General features: G+C 56.3%; 5 protein-coding genes across 5 annotated transcripts; 3 read left to right on the forward strand and 2 right to left on the reverse strand.

Moving 5' to 3' along the window:
* Positions 1–865: 865 nt before the first annotated feature.
* IWZ02DRAFT_429463 (uncharacterized protein) lies at positions 866–1318 on the reverse strand (the record flags this gene model as incomplete). The annotated part of the gene is made up of 1 exon (XM_066765993.1): positions 866–1318. One exon carries the CDS (start codon positions 1316–1318, stop codon positions 866–868), a length of 453 nt encoding a protein of 150 aa, XP_066627426.1.
* Positions 1319–3094: 1776 nt separating this feature from the next.
* IWZ02DRAFT_429465 (uncharacterized protein) lies at positions 3095–8548 on the forward strand (the record flags this gene model as incomplete). Its single annotated transcript, XM_066765994.1, has 5 exons — positions 3095–3524; positions 3589–3712; positions 3764–4072; positions 4134–4978; positions 5031–8548. The coding sequence occupies 5 exons, from the start codon at positions 3095–3097 to the stop codon at positions 8546–8548; spliced, it is 5226 nt and encodes a 1741-aa protein (XP_066627427.1).
* A 2683-nt stretch (positions 8549–11231) lies between these two features.
* Positions 11232–13428, reverse strand: IWZ02DRAFT_28579 (Smg-4/UPF3 family-domain-containing protein). Its single transcript, XM_066763707.1, has 2 exons — positions 13064–13428; positions 11232–13003 (listed from the first exon to the last, which is right to left on the reverse strand). The coding sequence occupies exons 1-2, from the start codon at positions 13333–13335 to the stop codon at positions 11404–11406; spliced, it is 1872 nt and encodes a 623-aa protein (XP_066627428.1). The 5' UTR covers positions 13336–13428; the 3' UTR covers positions 11232–11403.
* Positions 13429–13719: 291 nt separating this feature from the next.
* IWZ02DRAFT_369731 (Metallo-dependent phosphatase-like protein) lies at positions 13720–15245 on the forward strand (the record flags this gene model as incomplete). Its single annotated transcript, XM_066764455.1, has 5 exons — positions 13720–13876; positions 13957–14458; positions 14521–14884; positions 14938–15003; positions 15054–15245. The coding sequence occupies 5 exons, from the start codon at positions 13720–13722 to the stop codon at positions 15243–15245; spliced, it is 1281 nt and encodes a 426-aa protein (XP_066627429.1).
* Positions 15246–17142: 1897 nt separating this feature from the next.
* On the forward strand, positions 17143–18332 carry IWZ02DRAFT_28792 (SGNH hydrolase). Its single transcript, XM_066763733.1, has 2 exons — positions 17143–17462; positions 17543–18332. Exons 1-2 carry the CDS (start codon positions 17300–17302, stop codon positions 18190–18192), a joined length of 813 nt encoding a protein of 270 aa, XP_066627430.1. The 5' UTR covers positions 17143–17299; the 3' UTR covers positions 18193–18332.
* The last annotated feature ends 5841 nt before the right edge of the window (positions 18333–24173 follow it).

Here is a 24173-nt window from a genome sequence, read left to right on the forward strand (position 1 = left end):
TTCACCATTTCGAATCGAATCATCCACACAGGCATCCGACTTGTGTCGGACTGCCACTCATAGCCACGCGGCTGCTCCACAAGCCACGCACACGCCGGCATCACTGCATGGATGAGACGTGTCGCTGCGGTGCTGCCTAGGCTTCATCACTTTTGAACCCTGGCTCGGCTATCACTTACCGACCTATCTGTTTGGAGGAATGGCCCCGGATCGCGCGTCGCATACTTTCCGCGAGGCGCGAGGCGGCATCGCCAATGCGATGCGGCGAAAATTGGCGCGGCGGTCCGCAGAGGCCCGGAGGAAAGGGAGCAAGCAAAAAGCCGCCCCTCGTGCTCTTGGCACACGACTGCCTGGACTTCGGTGTGTGTGTGTGTGCGCGCTGTGCTGCGCAACGAAGGATGAGAAACCTGAAGGAACCGGCGACTCCGAAATGGGTGCCGTTCCGGTCTTAGGTAGCATCAAAGAAATTTCTAATTTTTATTTTTCCACCAAAAATATGCTGCCGCTACCCCCGACATGCTTGCATTGTGACTGCTGATGAGTGCCTGCCTGGCCGGGCCTAGGTGGAACGCCTTATCTGCGTTCGTTCAGGACTGGCCGGGGCTGTTCCAGAAGAACTAAAGGAAGGCCGTCAGCCCGGCGACTGGAGCGAGGAGGGGAAGCGGGATGAAAACCAGGGCCGAGCAATGGGGCAGCCGTGAGAAGCTTCAGTGCATCGCTTGGTTGCAAAAGCCCCGGAACACACAACCACATTTCCGACGCTCCTTGACACTCCTTCACGCTTGATGGCAGCCTTGGCACGTGAAGGGCGCGCCGTCTTGGGCCAACCGAAGCAAGGGAAGAAAGGCAGCAAGAAAAGTTGGCTTTAGCAACTAAGGCGACGAGCAAAAGATTTTTCATCATGACCCAGCATCCACACACGACGACGACGACGACGACAACGACGACGACGGAGCTGCTGCAGCGTCACAGTCCCATTTGTGATTGTGATACGTGCCGTGGCTCGTGAAAGGACGGGTGTGCTTGGCTGGCTCCGGGCCTGTCTCAATGGCATTGTCGTCTCGTTTCCCAGCAGCCAGACGTCGCCCAAAGTTGCGAGGGCCGGGTCGGGATTGGAGGCTGATTGCATCGCCCCAGGTCGCACACGCGGTGATGTGGTAGCGAGAGAGGGCCGCGCATGGATGAGGATGATGGTGACGATGGTGATGGGGCAAGATTTGTCTGGGATCGGCCAGGTTTGACGAGCTCCTGGGGGCCGGCGACAGGACAGGCTGGCAACTAACAGCTGGAGCAGCAGCAGCAGCAGCCATACATACATACATGCACGCGAGCAAGCAAGCAAGCAAGCAAGCAAGCAGACAGCACGACTGCCCAAGGGGCTCGCTCGCCAATTGTCCACCTACGACATTCTATTCCAAACAGGAGATATGCAAGGGTAGTGGACTGGGGGGCAGCAGCAATATGGGAATCCAACACAAGGGGGCCAGCTCATCGCACGCAGGGCAATTACAGGTGGCAGGATTGGATATGCGTGATGGATGGATTTTGGCGAGAGGTGGGCATTCGATTCCGGCGCTGGCTTCCTTTTCCTGGCCTTCATGTCCGCCCGGCGTCGGTTCGCTGGCCGTTGGCATGCTGCACTGCACTGGGTTCCCAAGACAGGTCTTGAATTTTTCTGCAACGGTGAAGCAGCAGCAACAGCAGCAGGAACGACGACGACGAGTGGGCGGGCCAAAAAGCGGCCGCGTCGGGGAGATGAAAGAAAAAGCAAGAGCGTGGTGTTTTTTCGGTGGCGCGAACTGGAGGAAAAAAGGGACGACGCAGATGCACATGGGCTCGAGAGGGAAAACGAGGCGTCTGCGGCGGTCTGCTTGCGGGTCAGGCACGATCGGTTTGTGCGACCATGAAGGCCGGCGTATATGTCCATGTGTATGCATGGCAACGCGACTCGACGCGACTCGGAGGAGGAGTCAGAGGTCAGGGCGAAAAGATTCAGAGGGGGTGCTGCAAGCCAAAGCAGCCGCGCCCAGCCCAAGCCAGCCCAGCCCAGCCCAGCCCAGCCCAGCCCAGCATCTGGCACATGGAATTTGGAGATGGTTAAATACAGCACAGCCAGTTGAGGCGGGAGTTGGTGTTGGCTGAGAGAGGACTGGACTGGACAACTGACTGCCTGACTGGGTGGGCCGGGATCTGCGGCCTGTGCAGCGCTTATTTTCCACGTCCAAGCGGCGGGAGGAGCCTCGCTCGCTGATTGGCTGCGTGGGCGTGACGGGCAAACCACTCGACAACGCTGGTGGCGCCAAGCATCTACACTCTGCCTTGACTGGATGCAAAGACGGCGCGTGGAACCTCGCAGTCACACTCATGCCGACCTGGCCGACTGGATGGCCACCCATGAGGCCCAAGGAAGCCGCCAGCTTCGCATCACGACCGGAACCAGACAATCCAAGGCAGGCCATCGTCATCGTCACTTCCATCACCTCCTCCTCCACCACCACCACCACCACCACCACCACACAAGTACTCGCCCGTCACTGATTAGACGCCTCGCCCATCTGTCGCCCCCGTCACGAGAGTGGCTACTGGCAACCCCCATCTGCCACGCCCAAGCGCCCGACTCCAACGCTCCTCATTCGATTGCCCTTCGATTGCTTGCTGCAGCCCCCCTTTCTGCTGCTTCTGCTGCTTCTGCTTCTGCTTCTGCTTCTGCTTCTGCTTCTGCTTCTGCTTTTCCCACATAATCAATTCTCTCCCAACTCACCTGCTGCTGTACCTGCTCGCACCACCATCCCAGAGCGGGCGCATGCATCCCACCGTGTACACGCAACACAAGCCCACTCACCGAAGCGTGGGCTTCACTTGAGCTCTGCCTTTACCGCTACCGCCTCCTCACCACACCCTCCCCCCCCCCCCCCCTGTCACACCCCATACATACTGGTATACATAGCGCCCGCTGCTCCCTCCAAAATCCCCCTTCTATTTCCGGCTTCTCCCTACCACCGCCGACATCGATGGTCGACCCATCTGCCCATCGTCCTCCAAAGCTAACCACCGCAGACGACGACGACGACGACGACGACGACGATCGCGCGCCATGTCGACCGGCAGAGGTCAATTGCAGCGCCGTCCGTCCACCTCGCGCAGCACTTCTTCGAGTAAGCGTAGTGAGAGCAATGCCTCGCCGTTGCCGCCGCCTGCGCCTAGCATAACGCCGAAGGCCGCCGAGCTAGAGCCATGCGCCGCCACCGCCTCATACTTTCTCTACGCCCAAAGAAACGCCATTCTGTGCCTCCACCACGACACGCTGGCGATTGAGCGCCGCTTCACCAGGCATCGCGAAGACGTGTCGAGAATCACCGTCGACAATGTGAGCGAGAGGGGTGCCGGCCGCTTGGTCGTCAGCTACGACGTGGGCAACACGACCATCGTCTGGGACCTGCTCACCGGCGACGAGGTGTCTCGGTTTGCTGCCTTTGAGCAAATCACAACCGCCACGTTCATGCGCAATGGCAATGTTGCCTTCGGTACGTTGCATTGCGGTCGATTGCGTCTCGCGGGCCCGAGCATTGGGACTGACGCATCGTCTAGGAAACTCGCAGGGCAACGTCATTCTCTTTGAGCCGTCGACCTCGGAGCACATTTCGTCAAAAACCATTTTTGACCCAATTACCGCTCTCGCGCCCGCGTCTGACTGCAGGACTTTTGCCATTGGGTGTGTTTCGCGATTCGCCCCATGCTCACACCTTCGCTGACCATGAGACAGTTACCTCAACGGCTCGATTCTCATTGCGTCGCTTCAGCCATCCTTTACAATTTTGCACACGCTCAACACGCCACGCCTGCCGTCGCCAATCGTCAATCTGGCGTGGCATGGCTCTTCCTCAAAGCAAAAGTCGGACATGCTTGCCACGCAGTCGGCTGACGGCGATCTTCGGGTCTGGAGCGTGCCCAAACCCCCTAGCAGCGAGCCCCCTTGCGTGATTCGGATCCTGGGTCGCCCGGAAAACCGAGACGGCGGGCCATGCTGGTTCGGATGGTCCAAAAACGGCAGAATTGTGCAGTATTCAGAAGGGTAACACGTGACAGCCTGCATGCCCTATTTTTGTCCCGCATACACTGACACTCACGTGTAGATCTACGTATGCCTGGGATGTTCGCACCAAGAAGGTGACCTCTGACGTTGTACCGACCATCGATGGAGTGGTTGGTCTTTCAAACTATGGGCCTGGTGCCGTGCTCTTCACCATCGGGAGGAACCATACCGTCCAGCAGTATGACATCAACCCCACCAACACTCCAATGTTGGTGGCCAATGTCCAACACATGCCGGGCCCCTTGCCGCCTTCGCCGCCCAACTCGATCGAAGAGGAGAGGCAAAAGAGGCAAGACGAGGGTCGTTCAGACGTCAACCCTGTCCTCCCTGTATACCTCGATGCTCAGAGCAGCGAAGGAGAAGGGTCGACCATGTCGCCGCTGCAAAAGATTGCTCAGGAGATGGACCAACTGGAAGACGAGAGACGCGACCGCGTAGGGCCTCTTAGTCCCGTGTCGAGCAGAGGTTCGACCAGTTCCCGCTCGTCTGGAGGCGGATCGAGGAAGCAGTACCGCTACGACAGACCCTCGCCACGCATGTACGAAGAATCTGACGGCACCGTCTTCTCTTCTGGCTCTTCTTACCGCTCGGGATCTTCATATCGAGGCCGTGAGAGCATGTCCATTCGGTCGGCGACATCATTTGCGTCTTCAAAACACCGATCGACCAAATCGTCGTCGTTGCGGAAAGAACTGCTTCGTGAACCAGACGACAATGGCGAGTCCAGCCAAGATCTTTTCCCATTCACAAGAGCCAGACTTCACGACGTGCCGTTCAGGATGCCTCAGCCAGGGGCCGCCAAGTCTGCCGACGAGCTCCGCCAACAAATGCTCAGCGTCGTCTTCGGCTGGGATGACGACATTGAGCTGCTCGTCCGCGAAGAAAGTGAGTTACATTTGGTCTACCATTTCGCCCTGGTCCTGACATGATGCCACAGTGAACAATCACCCGGCCGGTTCGGCAAGCGGTGTTCTCTTGTCGAAATGGCTTGGTGACTCTGGCTCCGACTTGATGGCGTCCATGATTGGATCCGAATCAATGTCTTCGTCCGACTGGATGTTGCTAGCCCTGAGCTCCATGGGTCATGACTCGCAAAAGAAGGTCGGACAGGCGTTTGTCCAGCGCTTGCTTGAAAAGGGAGACGTTCACCCAGCGGCCGCCATTCTCCTCGGCCTAGGAGAGCCGAATGAGGCTGTTGAGGCCTACGTCGCCCGCAAGCACTACCTCGAAGCCACTCTCCTTGCCTGTCTTCTCTTCCCAGACGACTGGCAGCGGATATCTTTCCTCGTGCGCAAATGGGGCGAGGTCGCCGTGACTAGCGGCCAACCTGAACTTGCCGTCAGATGCTTTTACTGCACGAGCATGGCAGCGGCGGATCCCTGGTCGTCGCCTCGAGCCCAGGAAGCGGTACAGCAAAGCCAGACCGAGTTGGCAGAGTCTCAGCTTAGCCCTCCACTGTCTCCTCCTTCTGCCGGTCCGAGCAGAGTCAAAAATTCGGGCCTCAAGCTGTTTACGACGTTTGGCAGTTCGAACTCTCTGATGCCCTCGGCTACCGATGAACATACAGCCATGGGCGTGACTCCCATTGCACAATCGGCGTTATCGCCCACTGGTGTTAACAATCCATGGCTACGTCCAAGCACAAGGAGTACGAGAGAGCCATCCTCCGCAAGAACGGCTACTCCATCTGCATACAGGAGGAAACGAGGCCCATCAAGAGAGGACTTTGGACGCGGAAACATGGCCGACGCAACGCCAGTAGTCACCGTTGACGACGAAACCCCCATCCCTCGAAGCGCTATAAAGGAGCCCAAGTTTGACAAGGAATACGAAACCGAGAGCCTGCCGTCTGTCAGTGAAAATGAGACCAGCGAGGTTGAAAGCCAAAAGTCGGAGAGAATGGGCTCCGAACCGCAGCTACTCAGTGCTGTTGCATATGACCCGAACGAGAGCGTAAGGAAAGAGGCTGCATTGCCTTCGCCCGCGCGTGGCATCTTTGAACATTTGAAGCAGGAGTCGCGCTCCCGCAACGGATCCAGAGATAGGAAGCCCGACGGCCTCTTCCTCGATGTTATGGAGACAGTCGTGGACAATGGTGCACCGTCTTCAACAACGTCGCAATCCGGGTTCCTTAGCAGCCGAGGGGCCGAGCTGAGCCCACCCCTTACAAGCAACAGCGTGAAGAGCGCAAAGATTCGGAGCATCGACCAGTACATCAGCAGCTTGGAGGAGGCCAACTACCACGTACGCAAGGCGAGCAGGGTTCGAGGTGCCAGCAGCGAGCGCAGTGGACGCGCCAGTAGAAATGAGCGCTCCCGCGAGCGTTCTCAGACCCGCGGTCGGTCTGGTGTGCGCTACATCCGGCCTGCAAAGCGGTCTCCCTCTTCACCTGTGCCAATGTCACCGGAAGACGCTGCTTTGTACAACAGCAGCAGCGGCAATGAGAACGATACTTACGACGACGAGCGATATTACAAGGTCACTTCGCCCGTGGAGTCAAGAGCCCCTCGCAGTCGCAGCCGTGGCCGTCTCCGTGCAGGCTCGAAAGTCAGGTCCACGTCCAAAGTGTCCCGTAGAGCAGACTCCTCTGATCGCAGGGCTCGTGTTGGAAAGACCAGTCGTGCTGGAAGTCGGAATCCCAGCCGCCACAGGACCCCCGAGGGTCGCAGGACCAGCGAAGGCAGAGAGCCCAGCTTCATTGCTACGGTGCAGTCGCCAGCTTCCCCTGCCCCAATGACTTCGGACCCGAAATTCTACACCAGCGACGGCGATGATGCTGCCGAGGTAACTTCGCCTTTGAGACCGCGCCAAAGAAGTTCGAGTCGAAGGCCGCATGGAAGCCGGGCTGGCTCCCGCCAGGGGTCACCAGAGCGACTGCAGCCTCGTGAATACTCGCATAGCCGCAAGCTGAGCCAAACCCAATCCTACTACCGTCCAGATTCTCCACAGTCGGTTCCCAGTAGGCGCGGTCCTCGTCAGCGTATGCCTAGGCTACAGACGGACTTTTCTGACGCGAGCGATCAGGAGAAGCTGTCTCAGAAAGCGCGTGCTGCTCGGGAGCTGGAGGAGCGTCGGCTTTCTTTGGCCAGGCGACCTTCTGCTCCTGTCATTCCTCATCCACAGGAACTGACGAGGCCTCAGATGTCGGGGCGCTCTCTTACAGATTTGAGTGACTCGCCTCTCTCGTATCTCCCTCCACTGTCCTCGCACAGCGACAAGGCCATCCAGCGAAGTCAGACTGTAGACCCCGACAACATGATGCGCTATCCGCTCAAGAACACTTCTGGTATTTCCACGAAGTCAATCCCCATTGGTCTTCCAGCAAATCCGCGTGCATTGCGGCATCCTAGGTACATGAGCGCTGACCCTCACGAGCGTGATGCAGTTCCCGCCGTTCCCGAGATTCCTGAGAACGTCGTGGAGGTGAATGTAGATGGTGGCAAGAGGGCGTACGGCGAGATGCAAGACGAGATTGCACCACTGCTACCATCGACGGTCTACGGCGGCTCTCAGGACCTACGTCGTTCCGTCTCAGCGCCCCCTGAGCATGCGTTTGGACACCAGAGACACGGCTCCCTCTCTGGCCGTGGCAACAGCAACAAGCGCATCAGTCCTCCGCCGGTTACTGCCAGCATCGACGAGACATTGCACGGCTCCAACGACCAGATCATTGTCGTTGGGGAGCCCCAAAGCAACCCTCCGCTGCTCGCCGAGCTGCAGCATCTCGCCACGCCCCCTCCTCCCCCTCCACCACCGGCCCCCTTTGGCGCGCCCCAGGAGCGTACTGGCAGTGGCACGATCCACATTGCCATCGACGAAAACCCCAGTCAGAACAACCTCTCCCGCACCACTACGCCGTCCATGGCTCCTCCCAACGACATTCCCCACGCCGACCCGTTCGCGTCCAGCCCGCCCAGCTCACGCGGTTCACCTCAACTGCACCGTCGCGGCCGCGGCTCCGTCTCCGAGTCCATCGGCTCGCGCCTTCGCGGCGTCACGGACCGCATGCGCTCAACCTCTCGCCAACGTGCCAAATCCCCTCCTCAGCCCGACTTTACGCCTTCTCCCTACGAAAGCGTCCTCCCTCCTTTCCCGGCCTTCAAGCCCTACCACGGCGGAGGCGGCGCCAGAGATAATGACAGCGTCAACGCTAGCGTCTATGCGCGCTCGCCGCTGTCCGAGTCGAAGAATGCGTCAGTAGAGCAGTTGCCGCCCCCGCCGCCCCCGCCCCCGGGCATGGGCAGCCCGACGTACATGGAGCAAGTGATTCCGCCTGAGAGGGGCGAGGTGTCGCGAGGTGAGGTAGTCGTCGGCGACAATGGTGGTGGCAGAAAGGAGACACGGGGTCAAGGATACATGCGCAATCCGCGCGAGATTCGCGCAAACATGCCGCCTGAGAGCTTGCAGATGGGAGTCGCAAACATGGGAGGCATGGGCGAGAGTGGCATGATTTAGCCGTGCTGCACATGCCCAGTGTCAATTTCCTTTTTCGTTTTCAATTCTTGCATTCTTTGTCCTTTTTCCTTTTGTTGTTCTTTGCTTCTCTGTTAGCCGTTTAATCGCCGCCGTTGTTTGTTGTTCTTCTGTTCTACTACTCGCATTCGATACCACGAAACGCTTGCTTTGTTTTTGAATTTTCCTTCCGTATCTTGCTACCACGTTTTTGTTTCCATCAAATGCATCTTTCACTTCTCTTCTGTCGTGGCACAGCTCAGCAAATTGATTCATACCCACTCATCCACCGTCAACACACTCGCGATTCAAACAGGAGAAAGGCACTTCTGTTTGGCCAGAGTACCCAAGCGGCTCCACAATATGCTCAGATCATTTCTTTTCCTTTGCAATCTTCCTTTACTATATCACCATGTATCGCAGTGCTCCCTTCTCCCCTCCAGCAGCTCGCAATCGTCACGCCGACTCTTCCCTCGCGCAAAGCCATCACCGTCAACAAATAGCACCTACCCCATTCACTGCTTCGCTTCATTTCTCCTTCTTTTCCTCTACGCCGCCGCTTGCCAAATCGACACAATACACCATACCACACACACACTTCTCCCCCCCTCCCCTCCCTTGCTATATAAATAGTATACACATACTGTACGGTACATTCATCTACTCTGCATTCCGCATTCACTCCTCTCTCTCTCCAATTAGCATTTAAGTCGTCGTCGTCGTCACGATGACGGATCACTACTACTGCATGCCGTGACCGTGATTGATACTAAATACCCAGCCGGCCTCTCCATCCTACCCAAATATCCTCGTTTTCCTCCACAGCGGACTGACAGTTTATCATTCTGTCAATCCATCCATCCATTCGTCCCTTGTAAACCTAGACGCACTCACCCATCACTCCTCCTGCCCTCGTCTTTCCTGTCCCTCGTTCTCAGCTCAGCTCTTGTCGCTTCTCCTCCTCTCCTTACCCCACGGCGTCGCGGCACGGTGTGGTATGGTATGGTATGGTAAGCCGAATGCATCAATGAACCAACGGCGCATCTGCGCGGAGAGGGCGTTGGGGGTGGTTGGGGGTAGACACGTGTGTATGTATGTATGCCACTTAGCTACGTACATACATAGATTGACATTCTTTTTCTTTTTCTGTTGCCTTTCTTTTTCTGTTTCTTCCTTTTCTCTACTTCGCTTCTCCCTCGCCGCTTTTTGAGTCTTGTCTTTCTCCGTAGCAGCTCGAGACTGAGCGGGCCCGATTCATTCGACGCTTCTCAACTAGAACTAGGGATAAGGATGGTGGCGGATGGATGGCGAGGAGGAAATGGGACGGGAGAGCGATGTAGAGGGAGACAGAGATAGAGAGTCTTGGGTGGGATGGGCTGTTTGGTGGACGTTGTTTGGGTGTAGGTACCTAACCATGCCTACCTACCCACCTACCTCCCTAACTAGCCGTCTTGCTTTGAATGTCTACGGTACCTTACCCACACACCCAAGGTACCCCCGGGAGCCGAGGCAAGCCAAGCTGCTCAATACGTACCGGTATTCTGGCCCTGCCCTGCCCTGCCCGCCGCTTTCTTCCGGTGATGGGTACATGTAGGTAGGTAGCCTCTTGCTGCTTTCTTTCCCTTTCACTGTCGCTTCCATCTTCCTATACATCTCGCGTAGTGCAGGTGGGTCCCTCATCTGGTAGACATGGTGTAGGATAGTGGCGTGGCGTAGCATACAGGTGGGTAGGCGGGTGGGAGACTGCTGCGTGGGGGAGACGAAAGATGGACGACAGATGATGGATGGATCAGAGAAATCAAGGGGAAGAAGGAAGCACGGACAATCTTTCAGGAAAGGAGAGTACACAACGAAAGACAATGGGAGACAAAGAACGAGTGAATGAATTCATTATATCAACGTAGCGCGAGTGACCAACTGGCCGGCTGACCGACTGACCGGCGAGCAGGCAGGTAAGAAGATGGGTGGGTAGGTAGGCACGCATACTCTGCGGCACAGCAGCAGCGCGAGACCGCCGCTATCAACTGACTACCTACTTGACTACCTAAACTAGGCATGTTCATTCCCGTCGTCTGTCTGCAAGGCTGAAAAGCTACCATGGTATCTATCTATCCATCAATTAAAAGACGCTGTGCACCGCACCGCAGCAGCAGCAACATCAAAACTCTTCCCTATTCTGTCATCCCTTGCGCAGAACATATCTTGCTCGCGCCGCCCACGATAGCTAGCAATCAGGACAAAGACAGAAAGGCGACCGTTTTGTCGATTGGGAAATATACAGGGTAAGGCTGCCCGGAGGAAGCGAAGCAAGCTGCCCTTTCACGCACCGGACAAACTCGTTTGCGACACGCAAAGACACGTTGAATTCTCGTCTTTTGCGCTCTTGAGCTCGCGTCGTTGCCTCCTCTTGACCAGAATCACGGATGGGAGATCTGCGAGGAAAGCCTTGTCTTGTGTCGGTGAAAGGATGCAGGTTGTGTCCGAGATCAGAGGATGGTGAGGCCCGCCTCTCATTACGGATTAGTTTTGATGGACTTTGCCGGCTCGCGGGATAGACTCATAGCTGCTTGAATACTCTCCTGCGCAATGTGCGGTAGGCTGATTTTGAATCAAGGAAGCGCTGATCAGTGGTTGCCGCGTGGAAGACAACGTTTTGCCCTGCTCTAAGGGGATGGCTTGACAGCTGCCAAGAAGCTGGTGGCGAGACAGCAAAAGTAGAGCAGTGGCGGTGTTGGACCTCAGGGATGATGGCAGTGCAAAGTGACTGCCGCTTGCGCCTTGCCTGCTTCGACACTCGATTCCCACGCAGAGTGCTTTCGGAGACTGCCTTCACGACTGCAACAAAACCCTGGCCAGCTCTACGAGGGCGTGTCGGCTGCAGGCGCAGCAGCCTTTGTGGCAGGGGTGGCGTTGGCACCATTTCCTCTTCCCCTTCCGCCTCTTCCGCCCCTGACCCCACCGGCGCGTCCGCTTCCCTGCGCTGGGCCTGTTGGTGGCGCAGCCGGAGCACCGCCCTTGGCTGCTCCCCGCTGTTGCGGCCTGTCTTTGCGTTCCAGGACCTGAACAGCACCTTCGGCAATCTTGATAGGGCTAGCGGCGACAGCTTTCTGAAGGCCACTTGGGTCGGCAAAGTCGACGTAGGCAAAACCTTTTCGTTTGTCGATTTCGACACGCACGACGGAACCAAAAGCGCCAAGGGCCGCTTCGATCAGTGGTTCAGTAATTCCCTGAGAGGCATTTGCGTGCTTGAGGAATGCCTGTTTGGAATTCGGGGCTGGGGTAGGGGATGTAGGGGTGTTGCGAGAGTTTTGTTGACGGCCTTGAGCAGCTGGCTGCTGCTGAGAGTTGGTCGTCGCCTTGCTCGAAGTGTTCCTGCCCTCGAGGGCTTGGTTCGTTGGAGCGGGGGCCGAAGCAGCTGGAGCAGGCTTCTGCTGTTGCTGAGAGGACGTGCCGGGCTTTTTGAGGATCTTGGGGCCAGCGGGAGGCGTCGATGCTCCATTTTTCGGTTGGTCACCAGGCGTGTCCGTTCCTGTCTTGGCTACCTTTTGTGCACGACGTTCTGCGCGCGTTGGACGGCTATCCTTCTTCGGCGAACGAGTGTCGGGACTGTTCTTGCCAGAGACAGGAGTCGAGGGTGCTGCGGGTGGAGTTGAGGATTCGGCTGGAGAAGCAGCCTCAGAAGGCTTTGCTGCTTCCTGGCCGGGTTCACGCTTGGAGCGACGACCACCAGCTGCAGGCCCGATACCCAAATCCCGCTGCAGCATTTGCTTCACGAGGTTCGCATTTCCTCTCTCCCGCTTGCGCTCTGCAGGCGGAGTAGCAGAAGCCTTGGCATTGTCCGAAGTAGAGGCAGGGGCGGGGGACGGCGCTGACTTGGGCTCCTTGTTAAGGATTTTGACGGGCTCTTTCGGCGTGGCCTCCTTCGCACTCTTTTCAACCTTGGTCTGTTTTGCCGGCTTTTCGGAGCTGGCGACAGTTTCCTTTCCGCCCTTGCGGCCGCCCTTCTTGTCTGAGGACTTGGTGGCAGACTTGTCTTCCTTGGTTTCTGCCTTCTTTCCCTGCGTCTTGGTCGTCTGAGGCTTCTCCTTGGCGGCTTTCTTCTCCTTGAGATGCTCAATCAGGGGAGTAGTCTTGATCTCTTCTTTGTGTTCCGGAGCGTCAGAAGTGACATCTGTGGGTGTCGGCTTGGTGACGGGGTTGGTCAAGCTTTCCAAAAAGTCCTTGAATTCGGGATCCTGGTCAATGAGGCCCTGGCGGGCATCGTTGCGACGCCTGCCTGCTGGTATGCGGGTGTATGGTGCAAATTCGAGAGAAGGCGGTCCGACCAGAGCAGGATCTTTGGTCGTGTTCTTCGCGTCTTGGAACGCGGTTTTGCGGACCTTGTCAGCAAGTATAGCTAGGCTGGTTTGATCCGTGAGGTGAAGATAGGCGCGGGCAGGTCTGGATGGCTTTGCCAGGCTGGTTTGGAGCGCGTCAGCATTTTGCCCAAGATCAGATGCGCGGATTGGAGCTTCGCACTCTTTGGAGACTTTGCCCGGCTTGTAGCTAAACCAGTCAACCTTGCCAGCACCGAGCTTCCATTCTTCGCCCAGAGCGTCTTCAAACTCGGTTTGGGTCAAGCCGGGGGGCAGGCGGCGCACAACGACCTTGAGACGCGGGGCATTGGACCTGTTGGAGGAGCCGCGGGCAGGGCTATCTGAAGACTTGTTGTTTGTCTTTTGCAGGACAGCGGCCGGCACAGGCAGGACGCCATTGGTACCAGCAGCAGCGGGGGCTGCAGGCGGTGCCATGGGGATGTTGGGTTGGAATTCGTGGGATGGAGGAGCTAGGATCGGGTTGAGTCTGAGTTATGACGCCTGCCCGGCGGCGCGGCAGCGTCCGATGGCACCCACTACTGTCGCTCGCTTTCAGGGCCCAGACATGCTACCAACAACACTCCCTCCGATCGCCCACCACCACCTCACCGTCCGCTCTCGAGCGCCGCCATGCCGACCGCTGCCCTCTACGCATGATTCACGCAAGTCGCCACGCTGCCCTCTGAAATTCCCATCATTCTCCGCCCCGCCAGTCACACGACAGATAGCCATTTCTAAGCGTCTGGGCAGCCGCGGTCCGCCTACGTAAATATCTATACACGAATACCCACCTCCGGAACCTCGACATAGCCCTCCAACATGACCAAGGAAAGCGATGTGCCTCAGCCTGGTCCTGCCCGCCTCAGCCCCGGCGCTGGACCCGACGAGTGGTTGGAGGCCGCTAAGCAATGCAAGCACCTACCGGAAGCCGACATGAAGCGTCTTTGCGAGATTGTCAAAGAGTGCTTGATGGAAGGTTAGCCACCTTCCCACTGCGACTCACGCGCAGCACAGGTTCCGCGGACCGTGCGCTAACCAGTGCCCGCTTCTCCACAGAATCCAACATCCAGCCCGTTCGGACGCCCGTGACTGTATGCGGCGACATACATGGCCAGTTTTACGACTTGCTGGAGCTGTTTCGCGTTGCGGGCGGCATGCCCAGCGACACAGCGACCGCAGCGCCAACTGTACCAACCAAGACGATAAGCGCGGCTGACATTGAGCCTCCGAGCACCATTACCGACCCCAAGGCCAAGCGGAAGATGAAGAGGAGGTTTCAAAGAGACGCCAACTACACTGGTCCATCAAGCCCCAACGAAGACATCGAGGAAGACGCGGCTGAGGACGACGAAGAAGAGCACCGAGGTCGAAGTAGAAGCACCAGCCACAGAGGAAGCTTTGGTGATGCGTCATCGGATGCGGGTAGCGGCAGTGTGAACCGGAACGTCTCAAGTTCAGGCGGTAATGGACTACAAAACTACATCTTTCTCGGAGATTTTGTGGATCGCGGCTACTTCAGCTTGGAGACATTCACATTGCTCATGTGCCTGAAGGCCAAGTAAGTAGCCGGTGCTGCTGGGATAAGGCAACCACTTCTTCTCAACCTAACCTTGACGGCAGATATCCCGACCGCGTCACTCTTGTTCGCGGCAACCACGAATCGCGGCAAATCACCCAGGTGTACGGGTTCTACGAAGAGTGCCAGATCAAGTACGGCAACGCGTCTGTTTGGAAGGCATGTTGCCAAGTCTTTGACTTTCTCGCGCTCGCCGCCATCGTCGACGGCAAGGTCTTGTGCGTGCACGGAGGGTTGAGTCCGGAAATCAGGACGCTGGACCAGATCCGGGTCGTTGCACGTGCACAGGAGATTCCCCACGAAGGGGCATTTTGCGATCTCGTCTGGAGCGACCCAGAAGACGTCGACACCTGGGCAGTTTCGCCAAGAGGTGCCGGGTGGCTGTTTGGCGACAAAGTGTCATCGGAGGTCAGCATTGGTCGAAAATGTATTACCAAGAGTCCGCTGACGATTTGCTGCAGTTCAACCACGTAAACGGCCTCCAGTTGATTGCAAGGGCGCACCAGCTGGTAAACGAGGGCTACAAGGTGAGAGCAACGAGACAAGATGACGTGGGCGGCGGCTAACGCAGAAACAGTACCATTTCAAAGACAAAGACGTCGTCACGGTGTGGTCAGCGCCCAACTACTGCTACCGGTGCGGCAACGTAGCGTCAATCATGAGCCTCGGCGAAGACCTGAATCCAAGGTTCACCATCTTCAGCGCCGTGCCCGACAACCGGCGGGCAGTGCCGGCCGGAAGAGGCACCCGTGGCGAGTATTTCCTATAGAATTGGACGAAATCCAGCTGTGCATACGAGAAACGTCTTTCCTCTGCTTGATATCCGGAATTATTCGACTTTTAGGTTATAGGGTAGAAAGAGACAACCCCCCGCGCATTATTGTTACGTGGCAATCGGTAGCGACCATCAGATGGTTTTGGAAGACAGTGGCGACAGTCTTGGTGGCAGGCATGCAGAGACGCGATTGTGGTCATTGCAACTGGCAGCGGCGTATTACCAGGCTCGCCTTCCATAGGTACATGTAGTCGAAGGTCGGAGAGGCAGCCTGTGCATGGGTGGTGGATGGCGCATGGATTTTGAGTAGTTTCGCGATACACGAACTGTACAATAGTTTCGAGGGTTTGTAGCAGGCACAAATCATGCGGCTCTTTCGAATACGAGACGGGGCTTTCTGCACAGAGAGAGGGCGAAGGAACGTGGAGCGTTGGAAAGATCACGTGTTGACCAGGCGCGATGTGTGGAGCAAAAGATTGAAGTATATAGTCTTTTGAGAGTTGATTCGTAGTTGGCTGTAATGGTCATAAGTCCTGAAAGGTGCATTGAAACAATGGCATCTTTCCCTATCGAACGCCCTCGAGCAGGCCCAGTTCGAATCCGGTGGTGCCCGACCGACTCGCGCAGGTAACTCGTGACGAAGGCGGACTTAAGCAATGAAGTCTACCAGTCGAGGGAAGCAATTCCGCAGACAAGGCTTCACCATTGGATGGCGGTACTGGAATACCTGCTTGAGGGTTTGGGACAGGCGTCATCGACTGATGAATCAACCAGGTATCTTTTTTTTTTCTTTTCTCTCCAACTTCTCCTCTTCTTTTTATCTTTCGCCTCGCTTGTTTTAGCGCCGAGATCTCGCTTACGGCTGCTTGTCGGCTTGTCTCGGGCGCCCACCACCGGGCTGTTAGGTTTGGTCACCACCATGCTTCTGTGCTGTTGACAACCGCGTGGATGAGATCGTCAGCTTCAGAGCTTGACTGTTTCGTGCTCGGTTCCTCGATTCGACGTCGTACCAGATGCTCGGGTATCTGGTCCGATCTGCGAGTGATGGATGCGTCAAAGATGGAGTTCAGGCACTCCACTCCAGCCTCCTGGCTTTGCGTCTTCCACATCTTCATCCCACTCCTACAGAGCTGCGCGCCCGACGCCCTCGTTTTGCAGCTCCGGATCAATCCCGTTTCCATATTGCCATCGTGCCAACAGTCCGGCCGCTCTCTTCGTCCGTTTCCCTTGGCCTAAAAGTGGCGTGTCCTTGGGGTCGACGATCCCGCACAAAAGTACTCTTTCCCCGTTTCAGCTTCCAAGCCTTTTGAAAAGAGCAACGAGCGCAGACGTCGCTTGGGAGGGTGTTGACGAATCACGCATTGGCGCCCCTCTACAAAAGTTCCTTCTTTGATCCCATCTCGCAGTCTCTTCCTGCAAGCGCCGTCCGAATCGAGGATGACGTTGCCCGAACAGTAAGGTGGTCGGGCCTGCGGAAGGCCTTCTCCAATTCACCACTCTGCTGGCGCGTCGCTCGCCTAGATACCATGTTCTTTTCCCACCGGCCCATATTGCCGCACTTATGAGCCCTGCCGTCCAGCAAGGGAAGAAGAGTAGGGAGAGAGAGGAGCCGGCCGCACTGATGCTGCAAGCCATCGGCTAGCTGAGCGCCTTTGCTATGCCTTTTGGACGGGTAAGTAGGTGCTTGTCATGCATTCTGGCCCTTCTATAGGTGGATCTCGTTCCAAAGCCGCCCGCCGTGCGTCGAGCATGTTGCCGCATCTGGTAACACGACCACCGCAGAGCCACGACTCTCTGCTCTTCCTGCTCAATAACGGCTAAGGATGCCATTGTGCTACAGAAATTTATAAACATTTTCTTTCAGGACCCCAAAAATTCCACTCTTCTCCTTTTGCGCTCAACCAATAATACCTACTTTTTCAGTACTGCATTTCTCTCTCTCTCCCTCTCTCTCCCTCTCTCTCCCCCTCTCTCCCTTCTTCTCGTCTTGGTGATCGAGTTCTTCGAGTCGCAATATCAGTACATACCCTTTCTCGTCTGCCGGAATCATGAAGCATAGCATCTCAGCATCTGTCCTGGCCTTGGCCGTTTCGACCACGGCGCTTCCTGCAAACAAACAACAAAAGCAACATGCAAAACGGGCCACGCCCAAGGTCTGGCTCGCCGGCGACTCGACTATGGCACCTGGCGGCGGCGGCTCCGGCACCCAAGGTAAGCAGACGCTCCACCAACCTCCTCCTCCTCCTCCTCCTTCGCCCCTCAAAGCCCACCACTCACACAAGTCTCATCAGGCTGGGGCGAATACCTACAATACTCACTCAGCGGCGCGACGGTCTCAAACGAAGCGCGCGGCGGCCGCTCCGCACGCTCCTACACCGACGAAGGCCGCTTCGACGACATCGCATCGCAGATCAGCGCGGGCGACATCGTGGTGATCGAGTTCGGGCACAACGACGGCGGGTCGCTGTCGGAGACGGACAACGGGCGCACCGACTGTCCGGGCGACGGCGACGAGACGTGCACGACGCCCGACGGCCTGACGGTGCAGACGTTCGTCACGTACGTGACCAACGCGGGCAACACCTTCGTCGACAAGGGCGCCTCCGTCATCGTGTCGTCCCAGACCCCGAATAACCCCTGGGAGACCGGCGAGTTTGTTTACTCCGGCACCCGCTTTGTCGGCTATGCTGAGACGGCTGCCGCCAATATTGGCGACGGCGCTTATTATGTTGATCACGGCCAGTATGTCGCGAACATCTTTGAGAGCTTGGGCAAGGACGAGGTCGACGCCTTTTTCCCTAATGACCACACGCATACGAGCCCCGAGGGCGCCGATCACGTTGCGAAGGCGTTCGTCAAGGCGGTGCTGTGCAATGACAACGTCCTCGCGCATTACGTCTCCAACTCGACCGGCTCGGTCGAGGGCTCCTGCGTCTCGTGAACGCGGGAGGAGGCGTGGTGATTGTGGGGCGAGGGGAAAGAGCGGCGACGGCTTTGCTTGTAGGCATTTTATGCGCGTGCAACCAGCGAGCGAGCGGTTTCGGCATTTGATGGTTGTTGTCTTTTCTTTTTTCTGTTTCTAGTATATGAATATGGCTCTAAAGTCGCTTGTCCATGGCAATCTTCAATCTGTTGATATGGCATTTTGACTTGGCTACATGCAAGACCAACGGAGCGAGGCGTGGCCGTCTGGTTTAACACATGGTTGTGCGGCTCCCAATCACTGTTCCTTGGAGATGCCCGGCTGCAGCAGACTCGTGCTCATGGTGGTAGTTTGAATGCTCCCTATTGATTTGAAGTGAGAATGCTCCCACTATGCCCCCCCCCCCCCCCCCCCCCACCTACTGACAGCTGTGTGCCACAACCTTCGCCATTAAGCCTCGTGCCTCACAACCAGGAATCAAACCCAAAAAACATCCCAATCAATTGATCCAATGCCCGAAAAGGATACAAAACTCATTAAAGCAACACGTACGTACGTACCCAAGAGCACTCGTTTCGTTCCGTTTGACCCAAAAGACACGACCGAACACAAGGAGAAATGCAGCGAGGCAGGCAGTCTACAAAACACCAAAGAATAGGCTTTCCAAAAAGACGACGGGAAACAAGAAAGGGAGAAGGAAGGGAGAGAAGGAAAACGGAATCCAACGTTGCTACCCAAGACCGAGGAGACCCAAAAATCACTCCCACTCATCGCCACCACCACCACCACGGGCGTCATTGATGATATCCCTTAACACCGGCCGCCCGCTCTTCAACGCCTTCTCACTGATCTTGCCTCTCTTCTCCGGCACGCGCGTTCCCGCTCTCTTCGCGCCTTGGCTCGACGACGTCTTGGAACAGCGACCCTTTTTCGTCGGGCTCTGGCTGCCGCGCAGACCGCACATCTCCTTGCTCACCTTGGCACGCGCATTCGCATCCCTTGGCGCCAGAAACTTCTTAATAGGACTCCTCTTTGGACTCCTAAGCCCGACATCACGCATCTTCTTCTCGACGGCCGGACAAATCGCACTCTCCGCATCACCCTGCGTCTGGGTCAAGCAGGCCGCCTCGTCAAAGGTATGGTCGCGCGTCGCGTTGGGCGGCAGATCCAGGACCCAACCCTCGGCCTCGCACACGTCGACGAGGCCCTTGAGCGTCTCGTTGGCCGAGCCGACCAGCGTCTTCTTGCTGCCGAGGATGACGAGCTTGCTGCGCGCGCGCGTCACGGCCACGTTGACTCGCCGCCAGTCCTTGAGTAGCTCGCCGACGGCGCTGGCCTCGTTGCTGCGCACGCAGCTGACTAGCACTATTTCCTTGTCTCGTCCTTGGAACTTGTCGGCTGTGTGCAGCTCGAGGCCTGGTCGGTGGCGCAGGCTTTGTCGAAGTAGAGATAGTTGTGAACGGTAGAAGGTGATGACGCCAATGTTGGCTACGTCGATGCCGGCTGCGAGGAACGATTCGACGGCTTGGACAGTCAGGGTTGCTTCCAGTGGGTTGACCATGCGAGAGCCGCTCATGGTTTCGAGGGAGGAGGGCGAAAGTGGATCGGTGTTGAGCAACACGACCTTGTTGGAGGGTCGGACTGTATGTTGGAGCCAGCAGCTTGGCGCATCCGGGCTGGGGCAAGCAGATCTTGAGGAGCTTGACGTGCAGGGGAATATGCTAGACTTGCACTCATGGAAGCGCTGGAGGGCAGATAGCGCGGGAACATCGAGAGACCGATCAGCCACTGCTTGGTTCCCGCATTTGAGGCGCCCATTGTAGATGAGAGTGTTGGAAAGCAGCATGATGTCGGCGCACATGCGATACTGATGCTCGAGGTTCACTACTGCGTCTGGTTGCTTCTCCGAAAGCAGTTTGAAGAGACTGACGTCCAGGCCACCTTCTTGAGCATCCTTGTTCTGGACAAGCGGTGGGAGTTGGTAGTGATCTCCGACCAAAATGAAGCGCTTTGCCATGCGAATAGGACCAAGGCAGACTGGAAGTGTAATCTGCGACGCCTCGTCGACAATGCAGTAGTCAAAGAGACGACGCCTGAAGATGGGATGGTTGATGGTCAAGCAGGTGGTTGCCACGACAGGTGGATCCTTCCAAGACCGCTCAAGCTCTCCAAGGGAATTTACGGAATGGGCGGCGATGGTCGCGAATTCTTGAACTTCCGGATGGATTTTGGCCGCTGCTCCTAGGCGCAAGATGCCGATACCATCATTACGAATCTTGAGGAGAATGTTGTCGACAGCCGTATGAGTGTACGACGTCAAGAGCACGCTCTTCCCTTTGGCAACGAGCGACCTGATGATGTGTGCAATGGTCGTGGTTTTGCCTGTGCCGGGCATACCGAGAACGAGAGCGTAGTCTTGCGCAGAAAAGACCTTTTCCACCGCGGCCTGCTGGTCCGAGTTCATTGCCGATTGAGATTGAGTTCGCATGGAGCACGAGCTGGGACCGGGCTTAAACTCTGGCGACTGTCCCTCCACAATCAGGGAACGCAACTTCATCGCCCTGAAGTCCCCATCGTTCATGAGTTGAATGAGATTGTTGCGGACAAGAGCCATCCCATTGCTGAACTCGTCCTTGTCAAGACGGTAGAGCATTGGCTTTCCGTCCGTGTTTACGAACTCGGTTGATTTCACGGGCCCGCTCGTGACGTCCATCAGCCCAGCAAATTTCTGTCTGTGGACTGGATGAAAATCGGGCTCTTTGATGCGAGAATTGTGAAGTCTTCTGTCGACTGACACCTTGATGGATCGCCTTCGCACGAGTGTGACGTAACCGTTTGCCAGTGCAAAGTGACCTTGCTCGTCCGAGATGACAATGGGCTCGCCCACGTTGATCTGGGACTCGGTGAAGGAGAAGCCGGAGGGTGCTTCGTGCTTGGTCAGAGTGTACTGAAATCTGTTAATTTTCTCGCCATCATTCTTATCGATGAAAGAGTCGGGTTCGACGACGACATTGGAAAAGCACCGTCCAAGCTTCTCTCGCTCGTGGCTGAGCATCGTCCAGAGCTCACGATGAAACTTCTTCATGTCGGATTCCTCCTGCGTCAGGAGCAGGTCCCATTTCTTGAAAAACTCTTGGTGCGGTACCGTCAGGTTGCGTACCAGTTCTTCAAACTTCTGCTTGGCCGGTCCGCTGAGCATTTCGGCTTCTCCGTATTCTGCGAGCCTGTGATAGATAAAACACGTCTCTTGCGCGTAGCACTTGTTGCAGACATAGGAGTTCTTCAGCATCGGAGGCAGCTGGAGTCTTTCTCGAACGTAGCAGGCGAGTTCGTTTCGCTGGATGATCATTTGACGGATTTCGTGGCGGATGGCGGGAATGCGACTGATCTCAGAACTGTCCAAGTAGTAAAGGATGCCATACGCAACCTCGACGTCTGCGCCCCCACTTTAGCTTGGCCAAAACCAGTTATCGAGGTGAAACCTACCATATCGATCAGACATCAGCAAGGTGTAGAGAGCGGTTTGCGCTTGATGAGATATGTTGACAGCTCTGCCAGTCTTCAACTCGAAGGGAGCCGTCACGATCTTCTCCCCATTCTCATCATGCATTACAGCTTGGATGGAGGCATCGATGTTGCCCTTCAAGCCGTACATGGGCGACCAGATGTGCTCTTCAACTTCTAAGAGCTTGTCAATACTCATGCGGAGAGTTTTAGCATCCCGGTCCTTGACGACGGCATCTTGCTGTGGCATGGTCAGCCAGGCATCATAAAACGAAGACATCAACTTACACCAGGCTTTGCTCTGACAAAGATTCTTGCCCAGCCTTGCAGCTGCGGCAGTTTGCCCACCAAGCGATCGATGACATGCTCAACAGTCAGGCCAATCTCCAAGATCGTCTCGAACTTGCGAGGGATTATCTTCCTGATCAGCCAGACCAACCATTCATGGTCCCATCGGTTGGCCTTCATGGCTTCCTGGAAGATTTCATGCAGCATCGTACCAATCATGGCAGCCTCGTTGCTATCGCTGGTTGCTTTGACCCGATCCTGCAAAACAGCTTTGCGCATGCAGCTGAATGAATCGCCAACAGTGGTTGCAGAAATGAGATGATCCGGATGTAGAATCAGCATGTTGTTATCGTTGTCTATCGTGCATTCTCCAGTTGGCGAGAATTGACCGATTACGTGCACGTATGAGCCGGGCGTGCAGCGAGTATCATACCACGACTGGCGAAGGGTGATGGCTTTCATTTTCTTGCTTTTTTCCTCTTCAACAAGCAGCACCTGCACGGTCGTTAGCACATTGGCGACACTGGGCAATTGGGACGACGTGCCTTTTCAGGCAGCATGTAGCCTTTTTCAGTCTTGAATTGGCCCTCTACCACGTTGACAACTAGGTAGCGTTGAATGGTGCGGGCGACCCTGTCGCTCTCACTCTCCATTTACTCAGTAAGCTAATTATATGGGTGCACAAAGGCTTCAGGTACGTACAGAGAAGGTACTCGGCTTAAAACCTTGCGTTGCAGCGACCTCTGCTGCGGCAAATTGCTCTTCATCAATATCATCATCGCCAAATTCATCGTCAGACTCGTCAAGATTGACAACATCATTGCTGCCCTGAGCAGCTGAATGTGTGCCATTTTGTGGCGCAGCTGGATTTGACTGTTTTGGCTGGGCTGAGTGACTGGGTCTGATGTCGTACTGGGATACGGCCGTCTCAAGGTCGTCCCCAAAATCATCATTATCGCCAAGGCCAAACTCATCTTCGCTATCTGAGTGTGCCTGATCTTGGTGTCTTCCATGTGCTGCCTCTTGTGGTCGTTGAACCTGCGGCTCGGAGGCGACTTGTGCGTTCCGCGGATGTTCAGAAACCCCCTCGAGACCAGGGACAGTCACGCCCGTAGACTCGGCGGCCGCTTCGAGCAACTCCTCATCAAGGTCATTATCTCCGAATTCTGATGAGCTCGAAGGATCTGATGGGTCTTTCCGTCTTGTCTCTGGCTCCGCATCTAAGGTGTCGGATTCTGATGCATCCGCGTCTTCCTGGATAGTAGCAAGTCGTTGCAAAGGAGATCCAGGGACATCATCACCGAATCCTACTGTATTCGGCAACGGCGATGAGCTTGAAGGTCCGTTGTCTGAGTAGTTGGTCGGCTTCTCGGCAAGACTTTTCTGAATCTTCTCAACAAGCGCACCGACTTTGGACACCTTGACCTGAGGTAGCTCCGACGTGTCGTCGTTGTCCTTGCTGCCATTTGATTCCAAGTGCTCTCGGAAAGTGCCAGCCGTGCGTCTCTTCTTTGTCTTGGAGGCTGGCCACTCTGCTCCACAACTTGCCCATCGTCGCAGACCACTTACGCTTCCTGCAGTAGCAGAGGATCGAGGTGATGCCTCGGACATTAAATGAGCAAAGGCCGACGTGGTTGAAGCTGATTCCGCGTTCGAGGTGTGGACTGCATAGCGATTCCACAAATCTGCGGCAGGATCGGCTTTGGGTGTTTTCATGTTCGGAGTTCCCTGACGCCTCTTTTTGGCATTCCTTGCTCTGGTCTGGGAGGCGGATGGTGGTGACGAACTTCGAGCCCTCTTCCTCGGTGCTAGGGTTGTATCCATTTGAGAGCTTGCAGGTATGTGCCAGTATATCTGCTCGTCTGGCGAGAGCGAAACGCGTTTCGAGGCCGACGGAAGGTCTCCGCCATCGAGCAAGTCGACGAGTGGTGGCCGATTAGGTGCAGGCGTCGTGGGATCAGTCTTGGAGTGTACCAATGTCGGCGGCTTGGGCTTTGTGGGCGAGTTGATGGTGCTCTTGGTCTCAACATCGGTGCCTTGATTCTCTTTCTCCGGGTCATGTTGCGGTCGGCCCTCGATGAATTGGAAAGCCTTTAATTTCGACTTTGATTCGGTCGACGGAGTGATTGGAGGTCCGTTCATGATGGGCTCTCGTTTATCTTGATTCTGTCTCTTTGGGAAATCACCAGGGCGTGGACGATGCCATT

The sequence above is a fragment of the Phyllosticta citriasiana genome (genome assembly GCF_038021145.1).
Source record: "Phyllosticta citriasiana strain CBS 120426 chromosome Unknown IWZ02scaffold_1, whole genome shotgun sequence".
Taxonomy (NCBI): domain Eukaryota; kingdom Fungi; phylum Ascomycota; class Dothideomycetes; order Botryosphaeriales; family Phyllostictaceae; genus Phyllosticta; species Phyllosticta citriasiana.